At 44.9% G+C, this 19,834-nt stretch overlaps 1 protein-coding gene across 1 annotated transcript in view; it reads left to right on the top strand.

Annotated features, from left to right (window-relative positions):
* Positions 1 to 19,834, top strand: part of HIBADH (3-hydroxyisobutyrate dehydrogenase) — a 1,418,622-nt gene that overhangs the window by 250,551 nt on the left and 1,148,237 nt on the right. The window contains exon 4 of the mRNA XM_069648238.1: positions 3,652 to 3,773. Coding sequence (XP_069504339.1) covers positions 3,652 to 3,773 — 122 coding nt within the window. The remainder of the gene's footprint in view (positions 1 to 3,651; positions 3,774 to 19,834) is intronic.

Genomic DNA, 19,834 nt, shown 5'->3' with positions numbered 1-19,834 from the left:
TGGTCATTCTTTTGAGCTTCTTTGAGGCCCTGGAGCAGGGGCCTGGTGTATGCTGCATAGTCTAGGATCCATTCCCTACTATCACTTGAGCCCTCCAAGTCCAGTCCTATCCCCTCCTCCTCAACTGAACCTTGAGATGTGTCTTGCCTGTTCCTTTCTTTCTTCCTTCCTATGGCTCCTTTTTTTTTTTTTTGTAGAGTTGAGGCCTGCTCCAGGAGGTAGCCACCTTGGTTGCTGATAGACCACAGCGCACCACTGGCTGCTCTCTCGGGACAAGCCCTCAGAAGGGGAAAAAAGCCATAAGGCTAAAAAAAAAACCCTTGTAGGAATCCTGATCTTGGTAGTGGATCCTGTTGCGCGGTGGTCTGCCGCGATCCGAAGACTGTGCTAGGTGTAGTGCAGGCGGTAGACTGCAGCACACCCCAGGCTGAATTGGTAGCAGATCTGGCAGCAGGTAGTATGGGAACAGGCTGCAAGAGGGCAGGACTCCACAGGAAAGATGGTAGCACAGCGGAGACTGAAAGGAAGACCAGAGGGAAAAGACGGGACAATGCAGGGCGGGGGAACATGCGGGAAGGTAAAGGGAAAAGGAAGGAAATGCTAGGAACGGGGCACAGGGGAGAGAAGCACAAGGAAAAGGCACAGGAGGGGGCTGGAAAGGAGTGGCACCTCGGGTAGCACAGAGCACGGGGCAGGGTGGAGGAGCGCACGAAGCTGGACACGCTGAAAGTGAAACACCAGGGCAGGAGAATCCGCGGTTGCAACTCGACGGCCGCTGGCTGCAACAGGAAGTCAAATCCTCCGACGGCCGCCCGTCGCAACCGCTAGACCGATGACGAGCGCTGGGCCCCCAAACATAATGGAACGCTCAATGGATGCAAGCCGCCAGCGATTCCAGAAGCGTTGGGGAGCCCAGCGCGTGACACCTACAGTAATTACACAACCCCAAAAATGTTTGCATCTCTGACAGTTTTGGCCTATGGAGTAGTGTGCACTGAATCGCTGCAATGAGGTATAATTCTCTTTCCATGTACAGATATTAGCTGGCCCAAATAGAGCAATTCTTGTAGGCTGTATTGCAGTCCACCCCACTGTCCCTGTCCTCCACTTGGTCAAAACGCTGCTATCCGTGCGTCTGCATGAGCTGGTGCCTGCTCTACTGAATATGTCTGTTTGCCATCACCACCCCTTACACTGCTATTTTAGCTATCTTTTTCTGTACTAGTTTTTCTACCTCCGTCTGCAACCTTAACTTGCCGTTTCTTTTTCTCGTTCTTTAATCCTCTTGCAATGGTATATTATTATAGTTTTCATTTCTGCTCACCCCTTCAGCTCCAATGGTTCCTTGTTCTCGTTGACATGGCACAGAATTATGTCCTGGGGTCTGCTGGAGTTTATTTTCTATCTTGCTATGGAGAGATCCTGAGGGAAACAATACTGCCATGGCCTATTTGCCAGGTGGGAAAACGCAAAGTGAGGCAAGGGTTCATCAGGTTGCAGGTTGGAAGAGCCAGGTTTTGAGGACCTTTCCAGAAGGCAAGATGATGCTCTAAGCAGTGGATGCTAAGTGGAAATTATTTACCGAGTGTAGGAGCTTGGACGTAGGAGGAAGATCCCCCCCCTATTCAGGTGGATTTGAAAGGAAGGGATCACAAGGAGGAGTGCAGAGCCCGATCTCGAGTTTCTATTGGGTTGGTATTGTGTAAATTTGTGTTGAAGGAATTCAGGGCCGGTCTTGTGGAGGGTATGGTGGGTGATGCACATGGCTTGGAAGGTGGCCCGTTGGCCATGTATTGAAGAACGCTGACTCCTCAGATGAGACCTCAGTGAAGGTCAGTCCTTAGATGCATATTTAGTCATCATCATAAGTAGTCATATTAACAAGGTAAGTAACTTGGAGAGAGAAACATACTGGTACATCCATCCTCTAGACTTGCATCTCCATCTGTCATTCCAGGAACATTCAGGCACACACATCATCCACGCACATTTCACAGCCCATCCATGATATCACCAGCATCCCTTCTCTGGCACACAGAGATGCAGACCAAAACTCTCACAGAAGTCCTACATCGCACATGTCACCACACCCGTCTTGTATATTGGATTAACCCCATGTAAAGTGTTACTTTACTCATGCCAGACATGTGCTTATTGCAACCTACCAAGTGCAGCCAATCAAATAGCAACCTTTGCTACATTTCCTGAACTCCTTCTAACCCTTTTCTCTTGCTGGTATGAAAGGGCCATGAAGCCTTGCAAATGAATGAAGTCACAGTATCAATAAAGCCTATTAACCTAACATAACCTTGCCCTGTACATTATAGGGTGTTTAAGCACAGGTTATTTTATACAGTGTGCAAACTTTCCTATAAACCCGATTTGTGGGTTCAGGCAAAATCTGTGAGCTTGTTAGGTTAAGTTACTGGGGTTTTGTACTGCGCCGAATAACCACCATAGTAGTTTCAAAGCACTGTTCCTTGTCTATGGTGCCCCTGTCTGGTGAAGCCAGTTCTTGATCTTACATTCCTTCCAAGAGTGAAGAGTAAAGGAAAGCAGGGAAGAAGTAGGTTGCAGATGGCTGAAGGAAGTCCGACAGGGGGTAAATACTTTGTATTAGTGTGGATACATGCAAGTCCTCGATCTATATTACAATTTCAACAACTCAAGTAGCCTGTTTGCTCTAAACATACGATTAAGCATGTTTTTTGGCCACTGTGCAGTTGGCTCCGTCCAGAAATGAGGGTCACTTTCAGTAGGGTCATGAATCTGTTGCATTTGATGTGATATGATATATTTGATTTGTATCGCGCTCGTACACAAGTGTTTCAGAGCGCGACTAGGCAAGGGAGGGGAACAGGGGAGAACACAGCACAACATAAAAATGATCTTACTGGGCCCAGTGACATTGAGAACGTGCAAGTGCGACGGAAAGGGAAAAGGGAAAAAGAGCATGGAAGGGAGAGAGTGGAAAGTGCGGAGCCGAGGAGCGCAGATAAATAAAATAAATAAAAATAAATAGAAAATGGAGGCAATAAACTGTGGTAGTGCAGCCAGCAAGTGGCAAGTGCTGTGTTTAAGGCAACAGGCTGGGTAATTGTAAACTCATATATTGGTATAAACAGTGTTGTGTTGGGCCTTTTACTAGGCACCTATACAAGAGGACACTATTGCTATTGAGGTTTCATTGAACAATGCCATACATGCCAACATTATCCAATCCATTCAAGAAACACTCATCCAGTACTAGTTTCACTTTGCATTCTGAGACTTGTAGTCCTTGATTCCCCCATTATAAATTCAGGAATATAAGCCTCAGAATGCAAAGTTAAAACCAGGAATGGACTACTGTTTCCCGAATGGAATGGATTGTTGGCATATATGGGATGCACTGTTCATGAACTCCTATCTGTCATTGGTAGATTTCAGGGATACTGCAGAAGAGCAAAGGCAGACACTTCAGTTTGACTAAAGGCAAACAATTTGGAGTACTGCTCATCTGCTATGTAACCCGTAGTGCAGTGGGCATGTGCATTTGATTGTCTCATTTATACAAACATGATAATAAGACCAGATCAAGCAATCTAACTATTAAACCAGGTTGATTCAATATGCATCAATACCAAATACCCTATTCTTTCTTTCTTGTAGAAAAGTGAAGAAGGGTTCCTTGTTGATCGACTCTAGCACAATTGATCCAGCGATTTCCAAAGAATTGGCGAAAGCAGCAGAGAAAACTGGAGCCGTGTTTATGGATGCTCCCGTTTCTGGTGGTAAGTGTTTATTGGAACATGTTAAACGAAGAGATGTCCGTGGATCTGTTAGCAGTTACATGTCTTGTTAAAAGACCTGTTCTCTGTTATCTCACAATTGCTCATTTTTTCAATTCTCCGTCCTTCTTGGTGTATGAGCAAAAGAAGTCTCTTGTGAAAATGTTTTGAGAAATGGTGTAGAAAGCATTTCGAGGGGGCATAGCAAATTATACTTGAAGGATCAATTACCATATATGTGCAATTCTGCAGTTCAACAAAGTACTCATTGTTTCTGTTCATTGTATCCCATAAATTACTAATTCTCAACCTGCACTTTCATTAATCTTTTGATATATTCCACAAATGTTATATTATGACATAATGCTAGTGGTCTGCACTATTACTGTTGTCTGCACACAAAAGAATGGCAATCGAAATTTGCCTAGTGAAATGTAACGCAATGACAAATGTGGTGGAGGTAATGCTAACTTTATAAATGCTTCAGGAATTTCATAGTGCAAAAGTGCATTAGTTCAAAATGTTTTATAGTGCATGAAAAGACGAAAACATGTTTCTATTGGAAATATTTCATATTCCTTCAAATTATTTAAAATTTGTAGCAAAGATGCATGAACCAAGTGTGCCTTCAGAAGTCTTTAAACAAATTATGTATTTTGTTAAGATTATTTTGCAAATCAATTACTGAGTAATGGACATAAATTCACAATGATTATGATTATACAGTGAATGCTTTCAAATTAGCAGACACTATTATGCAATAAGTACTTCAGCAAAAAAGTGACAACAATGTACACCAATTAGATCATATAGAACAGAACAAAATATTCAAATACCAAACATTTACAGAATGTACTTCTATCTGTGAAGTGCTGAGGAATGTCTTCAATAAATCATTGAACTGAAGTCAACTTGTCAGTCATAATTCCATTTGAAGACACTAAGCCTAACTATAGTAGCTCTTATTAGTCAAAATACTAGATTTGGCGGATCAGGCTCAATGTTACTAGGACCTTTTGACATGATTTGTTGAACAGGTCTTTTTCTGGACCACATAAGCATCAGTTATGACCCTAAACAAAATCAAACTGATATGTATGTATGAATGTAATTGAACCAGAAAATGGGTATTATAATCCTCAAAGATTATGGCACATTCTATAGGATAGTCGGTCTCAGTCTTTGTTGCCCAACACTTCTTCTTAAATCATACCTTTAAAACATGTTTTTAATTTAAATTTACAAAACTCAAAGAACCCTGGAGAATAATACATATATTATCTTTAAGTACTGTATAGTAGCATAGTAAAGACCACTAAGTTAGGTAACTTTTCCAATTCCCCTAAGTGTCTTTGTTAACTTGTACAGTTTGTGTACGGTATGCAGCATAGGTTCGTGTATTGTCATCTGCACATGGCAATACTTGAGGGTTAAGCTAGAAGATGATATAGTCTATTAATAGAGAATTTTACTTATAGCCCTGCAGGGGCCTGCTAATTAGCCCTGTGGAAAACCTGCAAGGTATTGGGTGTTTGTGTCAATTCGCCATCTTGAAATTAGTCTTTAAATGTGCGCAGTTACATTTTCACACATTTGACATAGTGTGACCCTCATCCCATCATATTATTACAGAACCTATTGTGGCAGGGTGCTGCCATCTTTGGTACAAATGTATGCGTCTTCCGAATTTCTGTTGTTGATACGTGGTCAGTTTTGTTAGGTTTTTTACCTTTATAGCAAAACATGTCTTCAAGCATTCATGAATATTAATAGAAAATAAAATAAGTAGTAACAGTTCTTACTTAGTGTGACTGCAGAAGCCAACAAGAGTGAAGTATGAAGAGGGAATTATATTCTCTAGACCAGATACAAGCCATGTTTTAACAACTTTGTTAGTGAAAAGAGTTTTAAATGAGGTCATGATGGGTAGGAAGGCGGTGTCCACATGAAACTGCAGCCATGGAAAACGCAGATCTTGTTAGAAGATTTGTGAAATCTAGGAGATATGATGAGCAATAAATGCTGGCTTCTGAACCTGAGACCCACTTAACATCCGAAATCTACAAGGCAAATATGCAGGAGTTGCACACATGAATGGCCTTACAAGCAAGGCATGAAACCTTACATCTGAGATTGGCATCCAGTGGGAAGCAGTAGGGTTTGATTTTATTTTATTTGCTTATATAGCACGCTGAACCCTGCGGTAACTAGGCGCTTGATTTACAGGAAATGTTAGACAAGTTATACAAATGAGGTAGAATAGGTGCAGGAGAATATACAGATATAGTACAATAAAGTAAGAGGGCTAGGTTACAATAGATAGTAGGAAATCGATGATGTGTGCTAGAATTTACAGGTCGTAATCAGCGAGATACAGTGGTATACATTTTACATAAATATACAAGCAGAGAGTGGTTGTGAGGGTGTAATTTAGGAAGGGGTGGTCCGTAAAAGGAGCCAGGATTTCACGTTGAATCAGCATGTCATCCAGTATGCAAGGGGTCAAAAGGATGATGCCTGTGTAAATGCTCGCTCCGTCTGGTGCCCGTCTGGTCGTTTTGACCCCTTGCATACTGGATGACATGTCTGCCATTGACAACCACACGGAATTGATCCCATGAACCTTACCCAATTGCCTTGATAAAGACCTTCCGGGGGTTGAAACGTGTGTCGGCTGACCTTCTCCTTGCAGACAATGTGTCTAGACCATGTACCAATGCTAATAAAAAACACACATGTAACAACCACAGCTAAAACGTGTGATTTCCTTTCATATTGAAGGGACCAAATACCCTCCTTGCAAGGTAACCAGGACTTTTTGATATTCTTCCTTCTCAAGAGGTATTTGGGTTTACCTGTGACCTTGCAGAACCAGATAGAATCCAAGCAAAATACTCACTGAGCTCAGCACAGGAGTGTTCATTATCTAGAACCCAACTCCTTTCTCTACCGTATTAGTATTGTGCTTTGGGTGGAGATGGGCAGTTTGACAGACATGAGCTCCCCTGATGAGAATGGCAGCGAAGTGAATTCTCGTAAGCCTAGTTGGGTTTTGGAGATGATAGCAATACCTCCCCCTTTGCTGGTAGTCCTTTCTGTTCTCACGATTTTTAAGTTATCCGGTACAGCAAGCATGAGGTGAGGACCAGCTGCTGGATGAAGCCAAGTTTCTGTGATAGCAAGGAGATCTAGGTTGTTATCTAGTATGAGGTCTATTTCCAAAACGTGTGCTATGAGGGAACTAGCATTTATGAGAGCACATTTCAGATCAGTTATGCAGGGTTGAGGAGGGTTTTGGGGAAGGGTTTGGCTTAAGTGGCATGATGTGTTCGTCAAGTTGCTTTTTGTGGGTAGTGAGTGAGGAGATTGGAAGGTTAGGTCTGGTGAGGTGCGGTATCCTAGTAGGTGGTTTCTGCGGTTGGTGTTGGGCAGATTGTGTGTGATGTGGAGGGCGGCAGGATAATGAGGTGTGGATGTGTTGTCTGCTGAGAGATGGTATGCTAGTGAGAAGTTGCATTTCTGCCTTTTGGTTTACAGAGGATGTAGAGTAGATACTGTGGAGAGGAAGGCTAGAGTGAAGATGGTAAGACTGGCAGGTGCCATGGGGGTGCTATGCAGTGGTGGAGTTGAGCTGGGCTCAGGTGGCACACAGTTGTATGAGAGGTAGGTATTGTAGCACTGAAATATCTTTCGTGAACAAGGCAGGCTGTTTCAGTAAATGGCAGCTCTGACAAAATACATCTAAAACATAGGCTATTTTGCTTTCAGTAGTATTCATGAGAAATGCAGGCTGTTTCAAACAATGGCAGCTCCTACAAAATACATCAGAGAGATGGGCTACATCGATTTCAGTAGCTTTCGTGAGAAACGCAAGCTGTGTCAGTAAGTGGCAGCTCTGATATAGAGTAAAGCATATCTGGGTAGTGGTAAAACGCGACACGTGTTTTGGTGGAGTACAGCAGGTGATAGATCGCGGGCGACTGTCTGGTCAAGTCGCAGGCTGGCGGTAGGCGCTGATGGATTTACGGTTGGGATGGAGTGGCATTTCCAGGGGAGTCGATACAGTCGAGCAGGAGAGTATGAGGCTTCAGGCTCCTTGATATTGAGGGTCAGGCAAATAATGAGAGCATACGCTGCAGGGCTAATTTTGGACTGATGCTTACTCGGGCTGGGGCTAGGGTATGACTGCGAGAGTCCCCTTGCGGCTCCGATGCGGCCCTAGACAGGCGGCAGCTTTATTAGGCGGGTCTTAGGAAGGAAGGCCGGCTCTCGCCTTAAGGAGGAGGAGCAGGGCCGATCATTGGGCAAGGCTGCTCGATGCATTGCTAGGCAACGGAAGTAACAACAACCATAACGGCAGCCATTTTCCGGGGGCTCTCAATGGCAGCGTCAGCTTACCCAAAAGCACGAAGTTAAAGGTGCTGATTCTGGATATTCTTGGGCAGACAGCAGAATGCTGTGAGTGCTGGGCTTAGTCCTGGGATGCGCTGTGCAGGACGCAATGCTGACAGGATCAGTCAGTGATTCGGTTCCGGCAGGCACCGTGAGCAGCAGGTGGATGAGAGGGCTCCTGCCCTCCCACAAAGAAGGAAACGAACTAAGTGACTTCAGGAGACAGGCGGCAGCCTTATTATGCAGGCCTTAGGAAGGAGGGCCGGCTCTCGCCATCCGGCGGTGACGCTGGTGTTAAGGAGGAGCAGGGCCAATCATTGGGCAAGGCTGCTCGATGCAAAGGATCCTATGTCTGGGAGAGTGGGAATGGCGTATTATCTAGAAAGCATTGGGGAGTATAAAATAGGACGACTGACGAATGATGTGTCTATTTGTACGGCTGAGTTGGTGGCGATTGCATTGGTGATTGACAGGGTGTATGAGTTGGGGTATGAGAAAGTGGTGGTGTTCTCAGATTCATTGAGTGGGTTACAGGCGATTGTGGCAGGGGATGGTGATAGGAAGGATGTGATTTTGGACATTAGGATGAAGATTGATCGGTGTGAGCGCGGGGGTATGGATTTGGAGTTGGCGTGGGTTCCCAGTCACAGTGGCATTTTGGGAAATGAGTTGGTGGATCTGGCGGCGGGTGAGTGTATGAGGAGGGGAGCGATTGATGTGAGGTTGCCTTTGAGTGTGGATGAGGTGAAGGCTGTGATGATGAGACGGGTCCTGGATGAGTGGCAGGAGAGGTGGGTGAATGGGGTGAAGGGCAGGTGGATGTTCGGTGTTCGTGGGAAAGTGTCGGTGAAGGTGGCTGCAGGGAGTTCAGAATGGAGGAGGGGAGAGGAGGTGATGCTGAATCGGTTGAGGATAGGTCATGTGGGGCTGAATGACTGTCTATTTCGAATAGGGAAGCGTGAATCAAGGGACTGTGCGGTGTGTGGGGTGCCTGAAACGGTGGGACATTTTTTGATTAGGTGTGAAAGACATGTTACAGAGAGAGAATTGATGAGGGTTCGGTTGACTGCGTTGGGTGTGGCTGAGCTGAGTGAGAGGATTATACTGGGAGGTGATGGGGAGAGAGGCAGGAGGAGGAATAGTGTGATGTTGGATTTTGTGAGGCAGATGGGGAGGTGGGAGGAGTTGTGAGCTTAAATGGAGGCAAATAATAATTAGTGGGTACGGTGCACATCATCCTATAGGATGGGGAAGCGCCTGCGTGGGTCCGCCCACGCTTCCGATAATTAAGAAGAAGAAGGCTGCTCGATGCATTGATAGGCAACGGAAGTAACAACAACAATAACGGCAGCCATATTCCGGGGGCCTATCTCGTGGCTGTCAATGGCGGCGGCGGCAGCTTACCCAAAAGCACAAAGTTAAAGGTGCTGATGCTGGATATTCTTGGGCAGATAGCGGTATGCTCGCAAGATGGGAGTAATGTGATTCAACTTTCTGTCCCAATAAAATCTTGACTACAGTCTGAAAAACAGCGCTTAGAGGAGCAAGAGAAGAATTGAAAAGGCTATGCAGAATAGAGTGTTTTAATAGGTGGAATAATAGAAAGAGTGTAATGCAGAATAAAGCAGAGTGATTTAGCAGTAGAGGCCAAAGATAAATAAGGGGCATTCAGAGAAAGTGATGCGTTGCATTGGCTTGATGGTAGTTCCTAAAGAAATAACCAAGCAGTGTGATTCTTCAAACAACCCAGACATTGTATTCACATATGAACTTTACATAGGTCATTATTTTAAGTGACATTTGTCAGGTAAGTGCTACATAAAAATTGTATCTTATAATAATATGTGACAGAGTGCAATATCTGCATATAAATCTGAATAATGTTCTTACTATCGTGCAGTGGTGACATCACTGTTCATAAGGAAATTACATAACTAGTGTAACTGTAATATCGTAAGGAAGAAATAGGACGTCACAATGTCTGCTGCTTGAGCCAGCACAGAGCAGAATTTCAGCTAACACATGAGCATTTAATTCATTCTGGCACTAGATTTTAAGATTCCTTTTTTCTAAATAGCATTTTGTGATAGTTTACAGCTACAACTAGTATGTTTATTTTGTGCACAGCTGGAATTTAACACATGAGAGCAAGATTCTATCTGAATGTTATTTGTTAAATCACAAAAGTATTTAAAATGCATAGAATGAAAGTGCTTCAAATATTTTTTGCAACACATAGTTGTTTTTTTACACTGAACAAATTCGACATTTTTTGGATCAACAACTGAAAGATATCTTTCATTACAGTAAACAAGAAACCAAATATTAAAGTGGATGCCGGTGTGGCCATATATTATAAGGCATAACATACACCCCAAACGTACATAAAAAAATATTGCAAGTCACCTTGTAATTTTGTGACCTTATTAAGGGGTTCTACCTTTGGCTGTGATCCTCCATTTCATCACGAAACTCCTTGTGAGTTTTAATATCCTTATGCTACATGGTAGGAGAGTACTTAATCGCATATATTAGGTAAAACACTATGCAGTTACTAAAACCAGGTATACGGCAGAGCCTAAATCATGAATTTTCAATCCAAATGCAGAAAGTAGGAATTAGGCAAATCGTTGGAGTAATCTGGCCAGTAGATCCATTCGGAGCAAAATGCAGAATCCAAAACTAAGAGCGAGAATTGGAGTAGAAGTAATAAAGGTAGGGAAAGGGGGCTCAATTGTGCCAGATGTTGGTCACTTGCCAGATGCTCTAAAGTTCAGTGTTTCTATGCTTGATCCTTAGTTAGAAATCCTCCTGCTGGGTGTTGGATCATACCCATGCTGAGTTCCTGCTACACATCCTGGCAATAAGAGACATTTAAAAAGCACTGCTGTGCTGTTGTCACCACCTGCAGCTACAGAATGCGGGAAGACTCCCCCTTAGTCTAAAAAATATTAATTTTCTGGCCAATCATTATAGAGAAGCGAAACCTTTGCCCCATCCTAGCGAGTGTCTAATTACCACTACTTCTTGGCCCATATTAAGCTATTTTATTATGATCCTTCCAAAATGTTTGTCCAAGGAACTGCTACACCTCTGTAGTTCAACACAATATCCCATTGATGAACTACGTGGGGCCTGATTTACAAAGTATTTTTCAATGGCACAATCCCACTGCAAAACGCTTTTTAAATCGGACCGCTGGTGTTTTCTACTGCTGTTTTTGTGTTTTTGAGCCTGATAACTTATGTTAAAAACCCCTCTAGAACTCTGTGTACCCATGCACATGATCTTTTCTATAAAGATAGGATCTTAAGTCACATGGTCTTCCTGTCAGGATAGCCAAGAAGTTGTTCCATACCCGAAGGCACTACACGTAAAATGTTTCAATGCCAGCTGTGAACTTGTATAATCTCAGTAAAGCAAGAAACCTTGTTGGCAGATTGCAGGCTTTTTTTGGGTATGGATATTCGAAATCTCCGTTTTAGATAAATGTGAAAAGTTTAGTGTAGTACATAATGAACAACAGTGATAACTGGACATGAATTGTTGCCTGATAAACTACAGGTCAAAAGGATACAAGCAAGAAAAAGACTTCGTGGTGTTGGCAATTGCTGGTTGTTAATGCCTCTTGTTCAGCAACTTCACAATATTGGTCTCTTGTCGTTAGTTTTCGGCTTTGGCACAAGGGTTCATAACTGGGATCTGTCATTGCGTCTGTGGACATCACAGGCTAATCATGTGGAATAAAGTCCTTTAAGTAATCGGAGGAAATTTGGTGTGCTGCCGGGACATTACATCTTCAACACATAGCAGCCTTCAAAACAAAACTACACCTGCCACGTTCACAGTGTAATTTACAAATATTTGCAAAAGCCTTGAGCAGGAGACATTTTATTTCTCAAACTTTTTTTATTTGACATTAAATGGGGTGTTCTCTGTGCTAGTTGTGTTCACTTGTACTGCATGTTCCTTTTCAGGTTAAAAATGGGACATTAGATTGAACAGATTGAGAAAAAGATATATGGATGCTTAGTACTAAGTTTGTAACAAATGCTTCTTTCAAATTAGCCACTTTAAAAAAAATAAAGGTGAACTGTTATGTTTCTTTTAAAAGCAGATCAGTATTAGCTGCAGCACAGCAAAGTGAGCATTGAGTATGCCAGGATTATGTAAACCTAACACCAAGTTGTTTAGTTGAAGTCCGGCTGTAATCGCTACATTGGTACATTTTGCACAGTGCATGTGCGTGACTCAATTTCCCTGCCTTTGCTGATCTTTTACTGTTTTATTCCACTTTCAATTGACATTGGCTTACATTGAATGAGTTGTGCAATTGTTCTCTTCTTTGAAAATCCAAGTGAGACCACATTATAATAGTCTAATGAGTGAAGGAAGCTTAATTGTCCTCACTAATGAGGTATTTGATGAGGGAGTCCTACAACAATAGTATTTTTTACATGTACTTGCTTACCACAGTTAGCAAATTCATTAGCTTGATTTCACTCAAGTAACATTAAGCCATCTTGGAGGCAGTGGGATGATGAGCAGCATGTTTAACTAACAGAAATCGGAATTCATTCACTTTCGTTAGCTAGCTGCTTTGCAATCGATATAAACATCTGTGCTGTTCACCAACTAGCAAGTTTGATTTCAGCCTGTTCAAATGATAATTTACTGTAGTTCAATTTTTGTTAGCTGCTGGTATTGGCTATTACAAGTTATTAGGACTGATTGGGCCTACGTTAGTGCTAATCAGTCCAGATTGGTAATGTATAGCAACATTACTTGTTAAGTGCTAGCCGCTTAGAGGAAATTTAAAACAGAAGAAATGCCAGACAGTGCATCACAGAAGCGCTTCTGTGATGAGATTAAACCAAAATGTTTGCATGCACATCTGGTGTCCACAGAAGGTCTTGAAATGTGTTAAGAATCCAACATGTTACTTCAATTAAGCATCTTTAAATATACCATTATGATACCTGACTTGAATGCAAGTTGACATTTTTCTTCTGAATTAATGAGTTGTAGAAAAGTAGTAACTGTCCTGATCATATGCGTTTGTATGTCTTAATACGACAACACCCATCTTATTACATAACTCAGTAACTTGCAGGCTTATAGGGAAAACCTACAAGAATCTTTTCTCTCAGGAAACGTTCACAGTACCGAAGGACCCCAAAACACTTGAAGCTTTAGATTCTGAAGTGATACCCTCTTCATATATTTGTGAAAATCTTTCTGAGTGTTTTGCTGAGGAAATCCCTGCCATCCAACTGCAGTGGAGCTTTTCCTTGCCAGAAGACGACCCATATGGCACCTTATCTTTTTGAAGTCGATCAGTGACATTGCCTCCACCTATGATGGCTTTTAAGCCCATCTCTGTGGATCATCTACTTAACATTGTGTCCTCATTTCCCCCTACCAGCTGTCCATGTGACCCTTGCTGTTCTCGTTTTTTGTAGCATGCACACCCCTTCTTGAAGACCACCTCCCTCAATCCGGACACAGGCAAATGTTGGTAGTCGTTGGGTCCAACTTCTAAATGTGTTTATTTATTTCCATTTGTAAAGCGCACATCGGCCCTTGGGCATTGTGGCGCTGTTGCAGAAATCTTACTTAGTTGCGGAGGTAATACAAAGAAATGACAATGCAGACATTTGAGTACAGACGACCGCAATGCAACTTATCTAGAGCTTCCCAAAGGAGCACTGCATAGACCGCAAAGCATTCAGAATGCAGCATTGAGTATTCGCATGAGACTTGGCCCGATTGACACATCTCCCCTTTCCTGCATGACTTACATTGGCTTCCTGTTAAGGCCAGGGTTGCATTGAAATCCCTTTGACTAGTCCATCGAGCTGCGTGCCATGGAAGCCTAAAATACGAAGTTCTCAGTGCCAAAACGATGTTTGAAATCTTCTTAAAAAGCTTTGTTGACGTTTCTTCATTTTAGGTTAACACAATGAGGTGTCCTTTTTTTTTTTTCTCTGCAAGCATTCAGACTTTGGAACTCTATCCCACTGGAGATTTAACTACTCGCTGACCATTTCCAATTCAGATACAAACTTAAGCTCCATCTTTTTCCTTGTTGAAGATTTTCATCACTGTGTTTATTTTCTCTACCCAACCTGTCTCTTTTCTTTTGTTATTCCCTCCACTGGGTCTGGTTCTCTTTTATGAGGTGATAAATTGCTGCACCTGCGATACCCTTGGACGTAAACCAGCGCTCTGTAAAACCACTACACTATAGCGATTTCTAAATGAATCATGTTTTGTTTATTTGAAAGTGCCTAAAACACACTCTGTTTGGTCACCCTTGCCCATCTCTTTCATAAGTCCTGAGAGGCTTAAAAGCACATCTCGCTTCTGCAGGCAAGACTTAAACCACTGACCGGAGTACAGAGGGCAAGAGCGACATAATACATTCTCCCCCAATCCTGTTAAGTTACTTTTTGTGTCCCCCACATCCTTTGTCTCTTTTAAATTAATTTCCTCCATCGTCCTTCATTTCACATGACCCTCTTCCCATATTTTAGTCTCATCCTTTTTTTTTTTCTTTCATCAGACCTCTTGCATGTTTAGACTTAGCTTCACGCAAAATGGAAAGGCTGTCTCTGAACAGAGCCCACCCATGTCTCCTAATTATATGGTGAGACACGTGGAAGAGCCAGAATCCTCCACGGATCAGCTGCCTTGTTCTTCTGCCACACAGAGTGCAGGAGCTAGGTGTCAATAGACGGCACAATTTTGTTTGATCTGGACGAAAGTGGACCATACATGTTTATTGAGCTGTGAAAGAAACCCCACCCGTTCCTAATTAATGAACATTACAACATAAGATGAGAAGATGAGGATGAATAGTTGTAATGCTAATGCCACCAGATTGAATCTTCTGGTACACACAGAATAATAAGGGAATGATGCAGAGTTTAAGAGTAGGTGTTGGTTAAAATTATTTGGCTAATAAACTGAACAGCAGCACTTACTAGTGAAAATAATAATATGCTCTGTAATGGTTATGAATGGTGCCAGTCCTGATGAAGGTCGTTGAGAAATGTCAGCTTAAATCAAAATGCAATTACTACTGGTGGCCCAAGAAGGTGTTGACTGCTTTGATGTGTTTGAGGAAAGAAAACCTGTATAAGGTTGGTATATATTGATATACACCATGTCGCAAAGTGCACAAGGGTTACACATAGGCCAGGAATATGTTTCCAACACCTCTTTGTTAGTTTTTTATTTTTTTATTTTTATTTTTTACAAGGACGAACTAAGGCAATTTTCTCAAGGATCAACAAAAATGTGCTTCGATGTAATTTGAACTTATTCAGGATAGTCGTGCACCAAACTATATTTGAGGGTCTTTTAGGAAGGTTCAAAAGGTAAAAGTTAGTGCACGGCACTCGTCCTTAACAGCAGCTCCAACAAAAGGATCCAACCGTGCCATTTACAGTCCATAAGCAAATTATATGTGTGTGTCTGCGAGTGTGTGCCTGTGTGTGTGTACTCCTTGGCAATTTTCTTGTGCAGCTAATGTATGGCAGTAGAGCCTCCTCCTCTCAGTTCTTAAGTCTGCGCTGCAGCCTGATGGTTCTCTAGTGGGTGCCACACTGGAGCTAGCCTTAAACTAAGGTCCAGAAACCTAGACAGACAGGTGATCATGCTGAGAACTTTACAGGTCCTCTCATGGCCTTTCATCCTCCTCCCCCACTCTGCTTCCTCTTTATCCGTCCTCTACAATATCCACCCTGGGCTTGCACCTTCAGTCCTTCTCTTATTCCTTCCCTCTCTTTCCTGTTTATCCTGTGCTGCTTCTGTACCTCCTTGATGCTTTGCCTCTGGTACATTCTTTCATATGTCCCAAGATTTGGCTTGCATTTTCTCTCTTCTATTCTCACTCTGCCCTTCCTTTCCTCATACTCTCCCTTGCTGTTGGGCATTTTATGCTTCATCTGTCTACTCTGGTCGACCTTCTCTTAATAGACCACTTCTCCCACCACCGCCTCTTTAGGCACCTCTTGCTTAGTGTAAGGAACTCATGGTGGCAACAGTAAAGATAGACACAAGTGATCCCAGTTCAAGAGTTTTTATTAAATTGTAAATGTGGGTTGGAAAAACGCCTAAACCTGAATGTAAGATGGGAGCAAGCTACAACCATCAAATAAAAATAAGGCGGTCCTAATGGCGTCTTGTCAAATAAAAGGGCTGATACTAAGAAAAACCTATTGCCAGTCCTTACGCTAAATACAGAGTCTGGGATAGGTTTCACAGAAAAGAAAGAAGTGCTCACAAAATAAGTCGTCAGGATGCAGTTGTCGGGGTCTTCCTTCCCCACGTTTTGAGCACGGGACAGGGTGGGACTCCAGAGCACAGCACACACTCGAGCTTCCCCATCACAAGCTAACAGTTCCGCTCTCAGCTTATCAGGGCCTTCAGTGGTTAAGTCTCTTTTCTACAGAAAGTCTCTTGCCTCCAAGGATCTGATGTGTTTCAAAAATGAACAAACAAAAGTTTTGTTCTACTTGCACATTGGGTGATGCATTTTCCACTCCTGGATCCCCCTCTTCCGGACTCATATCTACAAGATGTTCTTCGCAATATCAGGTCCTTCGATATACAAGCTTCTCGCTTCTGAGGCTCTGATGGGCTCATAATTGATAAACAAAACAAAAGGTCAACAAAAGTTCCAAAGTTCTTTTCTGATTGTCTCTCCTTGCATCTGTGTGATAGCTTGTTTCTTTTTCACCAGAAAAAACCTTCTTCCCCTTTAAATTTAGAGGCACCTGGGGGCGTGGTCCAGGGAGCATACGCTGCCCTGACCCCACCCTCTGGCACCACACCTCAGACCCCTTTTCCGCGTCGACTGGAACGTGCTGAATTCACCAGCACTCCTGGGTTTGGCTTCGGCCATGTAATTCCCCACGCGGATACTTCTTTGTCTTTTTTTGTCTTTGCTATCATTCAGGTACTCGGTCCTCAGGCGTCACGCTCCTCCTCGGCACCTGTCGACTTCTTCAGGGTTCAGAAGGTGTCCATCTTGCGACGGGCTCTTCCCAACTTCAGACCCCCACGCCCTCTGCTTACGTTGCCTTGGCCCAGACCACGGTTGCCAATTCTGTTCAGCGTGTGACTCGCTGTCTTCGAAGACGCTGAAGAGCTCTTCCAGAAGTTGCCTCCAGAGGATCTGAAGAACTTCGTGAAGCATCGTCCCAGGTCCAAGGTAGAGCCGATATTTTCCAGCGCACCCTGCAAGAGAGACTCCTTCCCAGGGACTCTTCCATGCGTGAGGGACTGACAAGTTCCTTCCAGCGGCACGTGCACCGAGGCTGCTACAGCTACCGGCCTTCGGGTTGAGGGGTCCTCGGATCCTCCCGGACGCAGTGTTGAGGGACCGGAAGTTTCTTTTCCCGGGCCTACACCTGAGGGGCTATGCCCTTTTACCGGCACAATGGCCGGGGGGCTACGCTCTGACACCAGCAATACGTCCAAGGGGCTATGCCCTAATACCGGCACTACGTCCGAGGGGGCGCCTAAACACAGCTCTACTGACCTGAGGGTCGAGGGTGTCCCACCTACCGAGCTGAGACCGGAGGAGCAGGGTAGGTCTCGTGATCCACACGCGAGAATCTTGGACGAGGTCGGACCCAGCAGGCTGGGAAACACGTTGCAGGCAGCTTTGCAAAATGGGCGCCGCGCCAGACAGGCGCACCCGTCCGGTGCCATTCCACGAATTCGGCGAAGAACGAGTGTCAAGGTGGGACTGGTTGCAACCAGGTACGTGGCCTACAGTCTACCCTTCATATGCGCAGGGCAACTTTCCCATGCGTCCATACGGACTGTGTACGCAGCGGATCCAGCAGTCCCCTGCTACCCTGTCGGTTTCCCCTGCCTCCTCTTTGGCCAGTCAGGAGGTGCTCTTCGATAAATTCCTCGGCCTCATGAGGTCTCCTCAGATGGGGGTTATCATCAAGGACATAGTCAGGGAAGTCCTCCCCGCCATGCTAGCTGCACCACAGACGCCTCTATCGGGCTCCCTAACCCCGATGCAGTCGCCTCCTCTGGCTCCACAGCCAACTCTGCAACCTCTGCCGCCTCCTTAGCCTCCGGCTGCAGTCTCTGTACCCCAGCCTCCAGCGCCATCTACCCCTGCTCCTCCACAAGATCCTCCAGATCCGCAGGACACGGACGAGGAGGAGGATCCGGACAAGCCATCCTCAGCCAGGGCCTTCCATGAACTTCTTGCTGACCTGGTGGAGTACCTAGGCCTCCCTCAGCCCGAGGTCGAACAGCCGGCAGAAGGGGTTCTGGTTGAAGTCCTCACAAGGCAACACAGGGATTCCACTGCAAACCGATGTAGTCTCCCTGACCAAGAAGGCTTGGCTCAAGCCCCACTCAGTCCAGCCGGTCAACCGACGCCTGGATGCCAAGTACAGGCAGATGGAGGGGGACACGCTCTTGCTCTCGACCCATCCTCAACCACACTCATCTGTGATCGCTGCAGCATCACTTTACTCCAAGCCTCAGTCGTCCTCAGCCTCCTCCTCTGCGGCGCTGCTAGGCAAGGAGGAGAAGATCTTGGAGGCTTACGGCAAGAAGATCTACTCCAACGCCTCCTTGCACCTGCGTCAGGCCAACGCAGATGCCATGCTGGCTGCCGCCAACCAATGGTTATGGCGGGAAATTGCGGACTTCCTCCCGGAACTCCCCTCCCAGTGCCAATCATGCTTTAAGGCGGGGCTAGCGGAGGCCAAGCTCGTAGCACACAACCTCCTGGAATCCACGGTGGCCCATATCGATAACTCGGGCCGGGCCATCTGCATTGCCACGAACATGAGGCGCACAGCCTGGTACCGGGTGATGAAATTCAACCCGGATGTCCAGGAGCGCATTCTAGATCTACTGTCCAGTGGGGGGGGACCTCTTCCACTCCTCTACGGATGAAGAGCTGGAAAAGAACAGATCACAAAAGGCATAGTCTTTGTCCATTCTTACAAAGACCACGCCCAAATCTTACTCCCAATGTCAGCAGCGCTAAGAGAAGGGTTATGCATATGGAGGGTTCCGTGGCTTCCAGGAACGCAGATGCCAGGCAGCCGGACCGCTCGCCGTCTCAGAGCCGGTGCAAACAACAAAAAAGGGGGGGTTAAGGGCTTTTTTCAGTCCCCCCCTCCTCAGCCTCCGATGGAAAGGAGGCATGACACGCCCCTTCGGGTCCATGTGTCTCCGGCGGGGGGATGGGGGGGTTGGAGGCTTGCTCTTCATGCACATTTCTGGTGCCAGAATTTCACTGACCCCTAGGTCCTCTCCGTAGTATCCACGGGGTACCGCCTACCCATCCAAGCCTCTCCTCCCTCCTCCCCTCCCACAGGTTGAGACAGCAACTCTTTTGGCGGAGATCCAGTCACTTGTAGAGAGCCAGGCAGTGGAGGAAGTTCCAGCCTCTCAGCAAGGCTTTGGCTTCTACTCATGGATTTTCGCCATTCAGAAGAAGAACCGGCGGGCCTGAGAGTTGTGCTGGACCTTTCCACTCTCAACCTCTCCTTAACCCTGCAAAAGTTCAAGATGGTTATGCCAGCTTTTATAGCGGAGACATTGGACAAGGGAGACTGGATGCGCTCCCTAGACCTGAAGGATGCGTACCTACATGTCCCGATTTGGCAGCCCCATCGTTC

Source organism: Ambystoma mexicanum, chromosome 2q (genome assembly GCF_040938575.1).
Source record: "Ambystoma mexicanum isolate Mex_15411 chromosome 2q, UKY_AmexF1_1, whole genome shotgun sequence".
NCBI classification, from domain to species: Eukaryota; Metazoa; Chordata; class Amphibia; order Caudata; family Ambystomatidae; genus Ambystoma; species Ambystoma mexicanum.
This window is presented reverse-complemented; position numbering and strand designations above follow the sequence as displayed.